Source organism: Numida meleagris, chromosome 2 (genome assembly GCF_002078875.1).
Source record: "Numida meleagris isolate 19003 breed g44 Domestic line chromosome 2, NumMel1.0, whole genome shotgun sequence".
NCBI classification, from domain to species: Eukaryota; Metazoa; Chordata; class Aves; order Galliformes; family Numididae; genus Numida; species Numida meleagris.
This window is the reverse complement of record NC_034410.1, coordinates 5,681,008-5,693,019: the sequence shown is the minus strand read 5'-3', so window position 1 is coordinate 5,693,019 and position 12,012 is coordinate 5,681,008. Positions and strand designations below refer to the sequence as shown.

Genomic DNA, 12,012 nt, shown 5'->3' with positions numbered 1-12,012 from the left:
TTTTCACATAATTCCAAGTATTCTGATGTAAGGGCTGTCCAAGGGAAAAGAGCGCTCAGGAGGGAATGATGCAGCACTGCGTGTGTCTGAATATTAACCTGAAGTGGCCTTGTGGATGTAAAGTCAATCCAAACTGCTCAGGAGTTTGTTTTTTCTAAGGGGGTGGCAGGATTGATGTCTGGCAGTCAGACTGCACTGGGCAATGCGAAGGACCTGCTGAGGAACATGACCATGACAGGAAACCAACCAAATTTTACAAAACAGGCCTTAATATAGCCTTAACATTGCCTTAACCCCAGGTTAGCACCACTAGGAGCTGCAGTTGCTGGTGGCCTTCTTCCTTACAAGAAGACAACTTTGGTCCCGACAGAAGTTTTCTATCCAAGGATGTGATGCAGAACTGATGGATGCAGGGAGTGATGCCACTCATTCTTCAGCCAGGGCTCTGCAGTCTCAAATGAGAAGGTCTCTTCCCCTACCAGCAATCAAAGGATTCCTTTGGCAAAAGTTTTTTAATATCCATCCAGAACTGTGTGATTTTCTAGGGCACTTATACAAAGCAAAGCAGAGAGAGCCCCTGGAGAGGGCTATTGGAGAATATCCACACCAGCTTTTTCTAAGAGTGAGAAAGCTGTCCAAGAATGGTTTAAATCCCAGGTTCATGGCAGAGCAAGCCTAATAGGTGCATCAGCTGGAACCAGATCAGAGCAGACAGATAAACAGTAAGAGCTAGGGCTGCACCATTGGCCTGTAAAGAAGAACCACAGGTGTTTTGCAACACATTTGGAACTGCTCTTATCTTGTTTTTTTTTTTTTTAAGAGGTATTGTATCATCAACCCTGCAGCTGCGTATGCTTCTGAATAAAGAGCAACACAAGAAAGAAATAGATATCTGTTCTGTCTTCTGCAGAGACACATTTAAAGAAAAAACAAGCATCCAATATTGCCTTGCTTAACCAACAGGTTAGAACTGAGAGAGCAGTGTTTGCAGCCCGGCTTTTCATCCATCCATTCAGCAGCAGCAATTACAGACGTTATCAGAGCACTCAAAGTAAAATTATCATCCTGTTTAAAATGTTCTCCAGTGTTCAAAGAGGGGTCTTGTGCTGTCCAGATAGGTTCTGGTATAGCTCCCGTTCTTTCCGCTTAGAAGTAGAGATCTCCTATTTCTGCATTTGAAAACAGAGGAAGAAAGCATACCTCCATGGTATCTAACAGTTACCAATAAGAATGAAGCCTCCAGGTGGGTTGCACGATACTTTTAGGCTTTAGAACATAGTGTGTTTCCACTTTTAAGCTTGGAATTGTAACTGGCAACTGAAGTGTAGCTCACTGGAAAATAATTCTGCCTGCCTACCTCTTCCTGTTTTTGAAAGCTTCTGCTCAAAAGTGAAGTTATGGTTCCATTCCCAGCTGTTCCAGGTTTCCTGGACAGCTTTGTCAACCGTAATTGCTAGGTATATGTCCCACTTTTTCCTCCCAGGCTTCAGCCTTCCCAAGCTGCAGGTTTCCCCTCTGCAAATTAAAAAAGTAGTTATACAGGGACGCTAACACGTGAAGCTCAGAAGAGATTATTTGCTTGATTTATTGCATTGAAAATGACTTAGCGCACATAAAATTCCAGCTTCTTCACTACCAAAGATGGGTAGAGGAAAATGTTGGTAAATCCTTTGGCTAAATTAAAGTAAACACGAGGGGATGTGTTTTTGTGTAACTTTCCATTAGGCTCTTAAACTTCTTCACAGAGATGTATTATTTAAATCTTGCAGTAGTATATTAAAGACTAATATACTAATTCATTTATTAACAATGTTTATAAACACTGCTTATGGCCGATTAATTTTTTATTTGGAACATGTAAGTCATTTTGCTCTTAATTAATGGTAGGAATAAGCAAATGAATACAGAAGCATTTAAGGTCCTGTGGTGCCTGGCTTAGCCTCTGTCAAATCTTGATAACAGTGAAAACATAAGCTAAAATGAATAAACTCTTGGTTTTGAGGTATTTGCTTGCATTTCCATTTCCACTGAACTCGACATGAAACACACGTCGATGTGTGGTGACGAGGGTGACATTATATAGCTCGGTTGGTGCTTTGTGGTTTGGGCCTTAGTACATGGTTCCCACTTAATTTGCATGAGAAGAGCTTGGAGCACACTGATATGTCATGGATGCTTTGGTTTGTGGCCTAGGGACTCAAGGCCAGTTTGGCCAACTGGGGCTGCTTTTTTTTTTTTTCTCCCTTTCCAACTTGGCATGACTTACTCCCACATGCTTCGCTTCCAGTAATTCAATATTTTGTTCCTTATTTTTGTTGTTCGTTATGTAACTAGAATATTTTCAAACACTTGCAAGGATTATGCCTGAATTATACATATTTTTGAGCATAGTTTGGATTTAGTATGATTATACAATGTGATGTGATTAGACTCGTGGCTGTTCTGAATTCTGAAGGCCTTTGGCAAGCAAGCCTTACAGACATCCCAGCCGGTGCTAATTTTTAATTAAGATCTATTTAATCTCAAATTAGGTTTATGTGAAATTGCTATTTCTTTTTGTTTTGAACAATTTTAAATGAGATGCAGATGTGGTGGTAGAGAAGCACTGAATCATTATATTTAGTGGGAGATGCTTTGCATCAGAGTGGTTCTGCACTGGGCATGTTTTCCTGACTCTGAGATCAAGGTTTGGGATCCAAGCCTCAGTTCTTCAGCACACAGCGCTGACAGCCCATGCTTGTGCTCATAGAGTTACTCATTATCTACTTTTCTGATCAAACAGATGCTAAACTTGACACTAACACAGAAAACTTCATTATGCATTTACAAAGGAGCCCTAAAAATCCCATGGCTGGAGCACGAGATAGCATAAACAGAACAGCCGGCAGGAGGTAGAACATAATTGCAACTTGTTTTTGTTAGTTAAAGATGAGCGTGTGCGCTTTTCTTATGGCTTTGTTTTCTTTGGTGGCACAGAACTGGGGGCTCCTCTCTGCCTCGTGAAAATGAATTGGTGATTCCATCCTCAAACAACATATCTGCATTTTCTCCCTCTTTGCTACATGCATTACACATTTTGAGAACATTGACATATTCTCATTCGGGTTTTGTTTATTGCCATAAATACTCGTTAAAGAAAGACTGCAGTCCCCACTAAAGGCCACGTAGGTCGTTTGCTGAGCAAGGGGCTATAGTTAGACAGTAATTTCCTGCTATATTTTTCAGAGGGATTTGGGTACCTCCCTTTGAAACTTTCAGCACGGGACCTTCCACTGTGGCTGCGCAGATGTTGAGTGCCTTTTGATGGTGATGCACTGGGAGTGCTTCTAAGGGCTCCCTATTCACAAGTTACTTAAATCTGTTCTCCTTGCCATGCAAGGAGAAATGTCAGATCCCATGTTATTCTTTCCAGCAGTGGGTAAAGCAGCAGGCACTTTGGAGGTAGAAGTGTGGGCTACAGACACGGGATGCTCTGATAGAAGGAAGGAGACATTAATACATCTCTTTGTTTTTCTCTCTGCCATCAGGATCTCAGCTCTTTTGCCATGCCATTCTTGGACGGTGATGTGGAGAACACAGACAAAAATGCTTCTCGCAAGGTAGGATATTTCCAAAGCTTCACCTTCACTGTAGTTGCCGAGTCCCTTGATGACAAACACAATTCATTAGACTTTGAAAAGTGTCAGGGTTTTAATCTTTCCTGCCATTTACCCATTGAAAGTGATACTCTCAGGTAAACACTGTGACTTTGCAGGCCTTATCATGACAGTGCTTAACGCTATCACCTGTAAAGAATGATAACCTCGGTTCCTTTAGATACTGCAGATGCGTTGTATAACATTGTAATTTGATGGAGTGATATTGGATTACTGTGTTCTCAGGAAAACAGCTACCAAAATTTGCAGTGTTGCTACAGAAACACAGTGTCTCAGGCTCCTGGCCGCATAATTTTCACAGAGCTTTGACGTGTGAGTTGATCTGCTAAATGTAGACCTCCTACCAACCGAGTTACAGACTTGGTGTCGAGAGATACCCTTCCGAACAACAGTAGATATCCTCAAAAGCTCATCTGTTGCTGCACAGCAGACTTGTGGCAATATTTACAAGGATATGGACCTTTCTGTAGGGAGGCCATTTGTCAGTGAGTCTGCAGTTATAGTTCAAGGCAGGTGAAACAATAAATATATCCTTAGTGAATCTAATCTGCATCTAGAATGATAATAATTTAACTCTGCTGACAACATGCATCTCTATGCCTTTGTACTTCATGGCAGAGGACAGTTGTTTAAAACAAACTTCTGCAATCCATCAATAACTGAATATGTTTATAACATTGGCCTTGTTCTTTTCTGCACTGGACCTTTTAGAATTGGGCTGTAGGAGTCACTGACCAACACAGAGGAATTCTTGTAGATGCCATCAAAGCTAGAATACAGTGTTACCAAAATGCTGTTGTTTGGGGGGGCTGGATAAAGTGGCCAATATGTTGACATGCTGAAAGAGTGCAGGTGTTTCTAACTGGAGCTTGATTTTTCCCAAGGAAAGGTGAAGAGGCTGCGTGAATCTTGATCCTGAAGAAAAAAATATATCAAAGCTGATCTTGCTCACATGTAATATTTTGTGATACCATTTAACAAGTTCTGCTTCACCATTTATGAACTGCCTGTTTTTTTCTCTTACCGGTCTTGGGACACTTTTTTAATGGGTGATTTTCTTGAGAAGAACTGGAAGAACATTTAAGTAGTCACCCCCTTTTTGAAGTTTCATAGAATCATAGAATGGCTTGGGTTGGAAGGGACCCCAAGGATCATCAAGTTCCAACACCCCTGCCACAGGCAGGGCCACCAACCTCCAGATCTGGTACTAGCCCAGGTTGCCCAGGGCCCCATCCAACCCCGTCTTGAATGCCTCCAGGGATGGAGCCTCCACAGACTCTCTGGGCAGCCTGTTCCAGCACCTCACCACTCTCTTGGTAAAGAACTTCCCCCTGACATCCAATCTAATCTTCCCTCATTGAGCTTAGTGAATGCCATTTTTTTCCCCAAAACTTGGGTCAAGTTCTGCATGTGGAAGTGTGGTTCATTTTGAAATAACAATGCAACTGAGGCTTGACATCCAAAATGGTTTCTTTATCTGACGTTTTTGACTGAGCATGTAAGGCCTACATTTTTTGCCCCTAACGTGCTTAAGAGTTCTGTTCAACACATGCAACAAAGTGGTGGAAGACCAGCTGACTGTGCCCAACTTCCAGTCAGAAACAGATCATCAGATAAAATCTACTGCAACACATCTCATCATAAACAGCATTTTTGCTCCTTAATGTGAAGGATGGGATCTTTGCAGTCAGTGATTGACAACCCCCATCAGAATGCAGTATTTTATTTAATGTAAACTAAAAGTGTTCCAGGTTCTGCTGGGGCTACCTAAAGAGATTCCCAAGTTTTACTGTTCTTCTACATGTAAAATGGGTTTCATTTGTTCAAGTCTGAAATCACAGTGATGTGTACCTTCTGTTCACTGTAAGTCAGTATTTCATCAGCAGCATGGCTTTTCCATTCACAGGTAGTGTTGGAGACTGGCAATCAATCAGGCAGGTCTCTCTTCCTGCACTTAACTCTTCTGTCAGCTGGGCTATATGTCAAGCTAGAGAAGAGTAGCTCACAGCCTGCCTTTCTGATCGGCCATTAATTTAGTACCACTGATCTTTGTGAAAACCTTTTAGAAATTGTATTAACATTTTTCACAAGGATCCCCAGCACTTTAGTGTGCGAGTGCCTTTCAATCATTATCCTGTGACAATAATCCTCATTTTGCAGCCAGGAAACTTGAGTGCGGAATTACTTGTTCAGATTCACATAGGAATAATTTGACTGAGGTGGGAATGTGTCACATATTTCCTGAAGTTTAGCCTTAATCACTTCTCATTGGCATGGTTATTATTATAACTGATGTATCCTAATTTCCTTTATGACCTGATGGCTGGAGGGGCGCAGAGGTGGTTTTGACCTTCCTCTGTTGAATGCAAAGTGTAATACCCTGCAGACTCTTGCACAGAATCTTTAGCACAATGTGATGCAGCACAGTAGCTCTTGTCTCTACTGCAGATATTCTGACACTTCTCGTTGCCTCACAGAGTGCTTTAATACTCGTGGTGGTGGTGGCTTTGTCTAGAATAACTGGTATTGCTGATTGCCCCATATTCAAACTAAGACTTCAGAAATGGCTTGAATCCTTGAAGAATGACCTTACATGGTCATTAAATACATTAGTACAAATGAAAATAACCCAGAGCTTAGAAGCAATTAAATATACTAGATTTCCTCAGTCTGGATAAAGCAGAAGAGGGGAGTTTAGAGAACTGGAGAATCATGAATGGTGTGGATCAGGAGAGCAGAGGACAATTCTGGTATGGTGTGGCAGGGTGGCAGTCAGGGATGAGTGCCTCAATGCACTAAAATGGCACTAACAATTTTAGAAGTGTTAATGCCTGCAGTACTGAGAGATCTTCCATCTGAAGTGTAGGTTACAGGAAAAGATGTGGAAGTTACAGGAGGCCAATAGCCACTGCTTTCAGCCCGAAGTCTGGAATTGTGAATGGCTGAGAGAAGAAAGCAACAGAAGAAGAAAACTGCCCATGTGGAGGCAGCTAGCAAATTATATATGGAAGAGGGAAGGAGAGAAAGAATGGAAGTTTGAAAAATAACATTATTCCGTGACTTTACAGAAATAAGATGTTTGTTATAAGCTATAGATGGAAGTTTGAAAAAGAAGTATGCATCAACTGTTCTCTGCGTGGTGAAGAGGTGGGTGAGATGTTTATCTTATGTGACAATGGTGACTCTATCTCATGAATGACTTAAGCGTAGGTAAGATGGAAGATGCTACAGCTAAAGCCAAACAACTCTGATAAAACAGCTCTGAATGGATTGGCAGAGCTTTCTGCGACCAACTAGTGCTAATTTTGAATAAGTCTTGGAGCAGAGATGAGATTGCAAAAGACTGGAAAAAAGCAATTATTTTGTTAATATCTACAATATCTGCAGTTAGGATAATTTGCAGCTTTGTCAGCGTGACATTACTCCTGGGTAAAACAATGAAATGTCTAATATTGGATAGGTAATGATGCTATTATAATAGACTCATTTTGATTGGAATTAATGGCAAACAGTTCTTAATGAGCAAATTTGGGTTTTCAATGACATTATAAATTTGGTTGGAAAATGCAATGGTGCCGGTGTATATAAAAAAGAAGCACAGGACATTTCGATTTAAGGAAGTGGAATGATACTGAACAGACATGGGAGCCTGTAAAGTGAATAAAGCCTGGATGATTAAAGGAGTTGGGACTCATCAGTGGAAAATTTTGTTTCTAGGCAGACAAAACATACTGTTGCCATACTATATAATACTTTATCAGTGACTTGAAAGAAATACAAGCTCATTACTGATACGGTTTGTAGTTCATATAAAAACGAGGGTGGAGAAAGTAATGAATTCTGAGCAGGAAACTCTTCAGTGCAAAATGACCTAAGTCACTAAGACACATTTTGCAAGCAGACAGCCTCGTTCAGGTTGGCCAAACGGAGCAGTTACACCTGGGAGCAGACTTGGTTTTTGGAAAGTCTGCCACAAAGCTTTGATAAGATGTTGAGAATAGCTGTAGATAATCAGCTGTACGTGGATTCTGGATGTGACACCGTGGCTGAAGGATTAATTTGGTTTTTGGATGCGCAAACAAAGGAATAGGGCAAAACATAGACTTTGTTATGATTGCATTTGTCATTGTCTCACAGTTCTGCTGCCAGTAATGCAGGAAGATGCTGATGGGCTCAGATGAGCACTTTGTCCTGGTTCTGCTCACAGCATTGTTTTTGTTTTGTGCAGTGACTCATAAATGGTGGAACAGGAAGGAGAAACAAAAAATACCCAATTTTTACCCCCTTTCTCCTTCACTGGATAACAAATCTCCCTTTGATCTCCTTTTCCTCAGCCTTTAATTATCCATTTCTTTGTGATCAGTGAGCTGGCCTCAGCAGGAAGGACAAGGAGCGTGTCCCAGGCAGACATGGGGCAGCAGCAGTGGATGCAGTGAGGCTCAGAATGAGGACATGGGTGACAACTGCTGCACAGCCCTACACTGCTTTGCCAGAAGCATTTTGGGTTAGGAAGTGGAGCCTGGAGCCAGCCCTGCTCTTCCCTTTCCTGTCCTGCTCCTGCCTTCGAGCAGACCTGCTTGCTGTGGGAAACTTAATCCCAACCCTACAGCCATGCCAGGCTCTCAGAGGCTGCCAGATCAGCCAGCCGCATCCCATTGTATTTTAATTTGGGAAGTGTCACTGGACTTTAATTTTGGGAAGTGACATCCCTGATCCTGTAAAACATGTTGTCATCTCAATTGTTCTTGCTTATGCAGAACCAAGGGAACTAATGGGGGTGAATGTAACCACATGGTGCCCGGGAGAGAAAGTCCTTCGTTACCTTTTGGTCTAACGAAGTCAGCTCTTGTGATTCTGTGAGCTCTTTTATTCCACCATAATAAGGGAATCATCCAATTAAGTTTATTAAAGGGATTCTTTGTTGAGATTCAGCAAAAGGGCAAGAAATAAGTGCAGACGTCTATCTCGTGTGTCGTCCTTAACTGTGCTTACTGTCCCTGACAAGGGTGGTGGGAGGTGATTTCTTTCTGTCATTTGCCTTCTGAATTTTTGTAAGCGAAGAGGGAAAATAAAGATGAAATAACTCACTGTTGTAAAAGCATACAAAACTCAAATGCTTCAAAAGTGTCCTAACTACTTGGAGCTGGAGAAAAAGGAGCAGAGCTCAGTGGCGTTTAATAACTTTCATGTAAATTCAGAAACATTTTGAAGCTTTCAGACAGTTTAGCTTGAGCCCATTCGTATTCCAGACAAGTTTTTCTTCAAACTGTTCTGAAAATGAATCTAAATTCCACAGCAACTGAATCAGAGATGGAGATGTTTTGGGGATACGAAACTGCATAAGTCCCATGGCAGGCAGGAAGGGATCATGGCAGGAGCTGATCTGCCCGAATGGGAAAGATGGCATGTCCAAGGAAAGACGAATTTGTCCAAATTTGGAAGAAAAGTGGAAATCCAAGGAAGTACCTTATCTTCGTGTTTCCTGAAGCACGTAATGAGGGCATCCTCTGAGGAAGGCTGTGTGCCTATGAAAGGCCTGGGGAGACAGCTGCAGTGAGGTGCTGCGAGGGTCAAGGACAGAAGCAGGGTTCCCTGGCTCAGGCACAGTCTGGCTATTTGTGGTTAGTCTTCTCAGCACAGCTCATTCGTTTTTCTGGCCACGTCTCTTCGGCAGGACACTTCCCTTCCTTGTAGTAGTAAAAGTAGTAGTTAAAGTCCTTAAATTTTAAGTTGTCAGTACAAATGGTTTCTTATAGAGAAGGCCATCCCTGCCCCATCGCTGTCCCATCCCTGGAAGCATTCAAGGCCAGGCTGGATGTGGCTCTGGGCAGCCTGGTCTAATGGTTGGCAGCCCTGCACTCAGCAGGGGGGTTGAAACTCAATGATCTTTGAGGTCCTTTTCAACCCAGCCGATTCTATGATTCTAGAGGGCTTTCCTTTGCAAAACAGAGGAGGGATTGGGTTTTCAATACAAAGCATGGGAAGGAAAAGGGCAGTGCAGGGAATATTTGTGTCTGTGAGTGAGAAGAGGCAGGACTGAGATGGGTTTTGTGTGAGTGATGAGAGAATGGTTTGTGGTGAAGTGTAAATGGTTTGGTCTCGGTGCACTGCATTGGAGATTACCATATGGTAGTGATTAAATGTGATGTGCTTAATTCTATCTTGTAAAGATGAAGAACTGCAAGTTAGGTGAGAAAACGGTTGAAGGGAAAGGTGCTGGTCTGGTATCTAGAGGAAGACTGCTGGGTGAAGGGACAGGAAAATATGGATGAACTTCAGGATGCGTAATTCCTAACACAAGATACGTCGTAGTTCACCTGGAATATGTCAAGAGTAGTAGTACATAAGAGAGGTAAAGGGTCGTGGTCCAGAATGGGCTTGGGCACAGTCCTGCTGTGGAGCCAGACTCTTGTACCCACTGAACCACGGTGGGCACGTGCAGTCTGGTTTATGCTGGGATTTTGTCATTGAGGAGTACGCTGAAAATGACAATGAGAAATGAAGATACAGATCTGCTGGTCCATCATAGGATGGCTCTGAGCCATTCATGTGCATTGCTGTGAGAAAGGAAGAGGAATTTAGGGAGAGAGCTGTGCACCCAGGTGAGATGTCCAAGGAGCTATGAGGATGCTGTTTCCCGAGATGGAATCTTCCAGAGCCATCCAGCTCAGGCAGGTGCTAAGCTATCACTTTACATTTCATTCAAGAAATAGAAAGCAGATCTCCTAGATATAAAGGAGCCTAAGGCACCTCTCATATTGTTGCTTTATTTTCATTATTTTCATGCTTTTATTTTCTAGATACATTTTAGGAGCCTGCCGAAGATCATTCAGTTTCTAAAACAGAGCAGTTTCTCCCTAGCCCCCAAGTGAGGATCCTTTTGTGCTCCAAAGCATGCAAACTGGCAGTCTTACAGCATTTTTGGCTGTGTTTACTCAGCACTGTGTAAGGTAACTGGGTTAACCTTGAACAACCAAAGCAGCTCATGTAATGTACCGTGGGTGTCTGCTTGGCTGCCCAGCCTCCCTGGGGAACTCGTTGACATGGGTAGGGTTGCACTAGCACTCGTGTTCTTCTATTACCCATCTGCTGAGTTAGCTTTATTCTAGTTTCTCCGTTCCCTGTAGACCTGTGCTCAGAAGTTGACTTTTCTGCCTCCCCAGCATCACCAGTTTTAAGGTTTAGGGATTCCATGGTTAGAGCTCAAGGATCCCGTGTATGTTATGCACAATCCAACGCAGAGAATGTCTTGTTGTTAGTTGTGTTGTTGCACTGTTGTTTTGAGGTGAAAATTCTTCATACTTAAGAATTTTTCTTTTCAATTTGTTTGATTAGGACTTATCTGTGCATTGATTTGCATTATGCTTCCATTGTGTGTTTGTACTACATATTTCCAAAAGCCCAATTACCCGGTCAGGGTCAAACAAGGCATGTCACTGTGTGTATCCACAGGTGTGTTTCATGTTTCTGCTCATTCTCCCATCACTGGTTTTCCTGGACCATTACAAATCAGTGTAAAAGTCTTATTCATGTCAGAAAACAGAGTGCAGTTCTTTTTTTCCTGCTGCTGCTACAGCTCAGGTTGGGGGACAGTTACTTTTCAGAAGCACGTGTGGGAGTTTTGTGCCCACCTGTCTGTCATAGCTTCAGGGAATGAACCCAGAACGCACGAAGAATGGGCTGATGACCCATCTGGCTGTGCAGCCTTCCTCCAGCACTACTGCTGCAGTCATCGCACCGATGCTGCATAGGTTGCTGTGGTTTATTCCACGGCAGAAATTCTTCTGCATCCCCAGCTGATGCATGAACATCAGTCATCTTTGAACACTCACAACCATTGGCTTCAAATGATACTCTAAGGAAGAAATACTGACATAATTCCCAAAGCAAAATCATAGGTGTTTATCCTCTTCGTCGGTGGGTGTAACCTGAGTGTAATTAATGTGTGGAACAGCTGGAGAAGAATTTGTTGTAGTAATTTCCTTTAATTTAGTAGCGTGCACGTGTGTATTTAGCAGCATGCCCCTGGTGCTCTAGCAATTAACTAATTCAGCTGCCTGGCACAATGGAGAGAAAGTAGCAGGTTGTGATTGCAGTAAATGAAAACATCCTGCTGCTTCTGCTCAGAATTTGAGAATGATTTGCTCCATGCCTGGCTCGTGCTTGCAGGAGAATACTGATGTTATCTGGCAAATCGTTTCTTGACATTTTATGTTTCTGGGAGTGCTTCAGCATTTGAGGACAGTGGAGACTTTTGAAGGGTCTCCTATCAGTGTTTTGGTATTACCAAGTAAACACGCAAAAAAGATGCATGGAATATTAAAGGTAGCACCAGAAGGATGTCCTTCTCTTAGCT

At 42.5% G+C, this 12,012-nt stretch overlaps 1 protein-coding gene across 2 annotated transcripts in view; it reads left to right on the top strand.

Annotated features, from left to right (window-relative positions):
• The window catches only part of PRKAG2 (protein kinase AMP-activated non-catalytic subunit gamma 2), a 192,066-nt gene that overhangs the window by 58,411 nt on the left and 121,643 nt on the right, over positions 1-12,012 (top strand). For both annotated transcript variants that reach the window (XM_021387825.1, XM_021387826.1), the window contains exon 2: positions 3,528-3,599. In XM_021387825.1, coding sequence (XP_021243500.1) covers positions 3,528-3,599 — 72 coding nt within the window. The remainder of the gene's footprint in view (positions 1-3,527; positions 3,600-12,012) is intronic.